A 2,362-nucleotide genomic window follows, 5' to 3' on the forward strand; every position below is an offset into this window, starting at 1 on the left:
GTCGATCGGCCAGACTGGCAGATCGCTGTGCCGCTAGCTCATGCTCCTACTCTAGTCTCTAGGGGAGAGAGGACACAAATATCTAATTCGTCCGAGCTAGCCGGTGAGCCCATCGTCACATGCATCGTGAAGTGCAATGGGGGCGGGTCAACTCAACTCTTGGGTGCACAATTGCACATTTCAGATCCAGCCAGTGCCACGAAGCACGCAGACCAGCAGGGAGACTCTGCCGGAATGTTCGCAAATAGCCAAGCAGAGACGCCGGATTCAACTCAACTCAACGACAGAATCTGGCGCCAAGAGATGCGCTACAGTGTTTACGTGCACACGACGAACAAAACCTTGTGGTAATTCTTCCAAGTAACTCTTGCGAGCAGCAAGCGTACAAACCATTAATCTGCAAGCCCATCAATCTTACAGTACATCTTAGATTAAGCGTACGAAGGAACAAACAAACCGGAAAAAACGAGATGAATTTCGGGAGCGGTTACACGGATTCGCCCCGGCCCGAGCCAGATATCTACATACACCTGCTACCAACCAAGCATACAAAGCGCACATTCATCAGCATCAGTCGAAGTCGATCAGGCGAGCGCGGCGAGCCCGCCGCCGCGCATCATCTGGCGGAACTCGTGGAAGTCGACGCGGCCGTCGCCGTCGCGGTCGACCTGCCCGATCATGCGGCGGCACTCCTCGGCCGACCGGCCCTGCTTCAGCCCCAGCGACGCCAGCACGGCGCTCAGCTCGTCCACCGTGATGAACCCGTCGCCGTTGGCGTCGAACACGCGGAACGCCTCCCGCATGTCCTCGTCCTCTTCCTCGTCCGACGAATCCTTCTGGTCCCCGCCGCTGCTCGTCGACATGATGGTGCGGTAGAGCTCGCCGAACTCCTCCACGTCCACGCACCCGTCGCCGTCGGCGTCGATGCGCGCGATCATGGCGGCCAGCTCGTCGCCCGGCACGGGGATGCCCAGCTTGCCCAGCGAGTCCTCCAGCTCCTCCCGCGTGATGCGCCCGTCGCCGTTCCGGTCGAACAGCTCGAACACGCGCGCCAGCTCCGCGCGGTCCGCCGCCTTCACCGAGGGCGACATCTTGCTCGGGGCCGGAGACGCTGCCGGTGGAGGCGCCGGCGACGGAGACGGAGACGGCGAGGGGGGCGCGGCGCAGCCGCGGACAGGGAGGATGGAGGAGAGGCTGGTCGGGATGTAGGAGAGGAGGCCGGAGGGTGGCATGGAGGGTGGTGTTGCTTTGCTCGCTGTGGAGGCTTTGAAGGAAGATCGCTCGAGTTGAGTTGGGTGGGAGAGAGTTTGGTGGTGGTGGTGTTGGCGCAAAGCTTTTGCCGTGGACCAGGGTTGTATTTATACTACTCCTTTCTCGCGTATTGCTCTCTTTCTTTTTTTCTTGTAAAAGGGATAAAGTGCTTCCGTGTCCTTGTATGTCAAGAGTTCAGTCGATGAACTCTATTGCTTTAAAAAATGGAGTTCAGTCGATGAAGAATTTGGGACGGACTCCATTTCCCCGTGTCTTGATTTGACTTCCAAATAAAGTGTCATTTTGTCTTACTTAATTTACTCGGGTTTTCCCCCTTGCCTAGAAGCATTGTACTGGTATGCATAATATCCCATCGAAAAACGGTATGACTCGCAAAAATAAAGGACGAACAGCGGTACAAATACGTTTGCGGGAAGTATGTGTTCCAAGTATAGGAACATGCTACTCTGAACATGTCTACGTATGAACCCATTTCACGAAATTTGCAAAAAAAAAATCACATTTATATGTTTTGGGAAAAATACATATGTTTTTTTTGCGTGTCAAAAGTAGACAAAAAATTGCTGGCTGTGGGGTTCGAACCCACGCGCACTTATGTGCAGAAGATCTTAAGTCTTCCCCCTTAACCACTCGGGCAAACCAGCTCTTGATGGAGAAAGTTAAATCTTTCGTAAAATATACTATTATTGCACAACTCACATATGATCATGCTGAAATAACAGCAGAGACAAAATTTAAATGGCACTTTATTTAATGTCTGTGTAGAAATATGGAGCTTGCTAGAGTTGATCAACGTTGGTATTGATGTGTATATATATATGTGTGTGTGTGTGGGGGGGGGGGGGGGGGGGGATAAGAGAAGAGGAGAGCTACTCCCCTTTAATTTGGCGCTATTGAAAAAAAATTCTGAAATATGGTGTACTCCCTCCGTCCGGAAAATCTTGTCTCAATCTTGTTTCTCAAATGGATGTATCTAACACTAATTTAGTGCTAGATACATTCATTTGAGGGACAAGTTTTTTCGAATGGAGGGAGTATATATGTGGAAGATAAGAGAAGAGCAAGACGGTGAGGGGAGGGGAAATTCTTT

General features: G+C 51.8%; 1 protein-coding gene and 1 non-coding gene across 2 annotated transcripts; both read right to left on the bottom strand.

Moving 5' to 3' along the window:
- Positions 1-333: 333 nt before the first annotated feature.
- On the bottom strand, positions 334-1,343 carry LOC125538821 (putative calcium-binding protein CML22). Its single transcript, XM_048702119.2, has one exon. The coding sequence runs from the start codon at positions 1,230-1,232 to the stop codon at positions 585-587; it is 648 nt and encodes a 215-aa protein (XP_048558076.1). The 5' UTR covers positions 1,233-1,343; the 3' UTR covers positions 334-584.
- A 490-nt stretch (positions 1,344-1,833) lies between these two features.
- Positions 1,834-1,916, bottom strand: TRNAL-UAA (transfer RNA leucine (anticodon UAA)). The gene has a single exon. It is a non-coding gene; the product is annotated as a tRNA-Leu (tRNA).
- Positions 1,917-2,362: the final 446 nt, after the last annotated feature.

Source organism: Triticum urartu, chromosome 2A, assembly GCF_056163025.1.
Source record: "Triticum urartu cultivar PI428250 chromosome 2A, HENAU_Tu73, whole genome shotgun sequence".
In the NCBI taxonomy this organism is placed as follows: domain Eukaryota; kingdom Viridiplantae; phylum Streptophyta; class Magnoliopsida; order Poales; family Poaceae; genus Triticum; species Triticum urartu.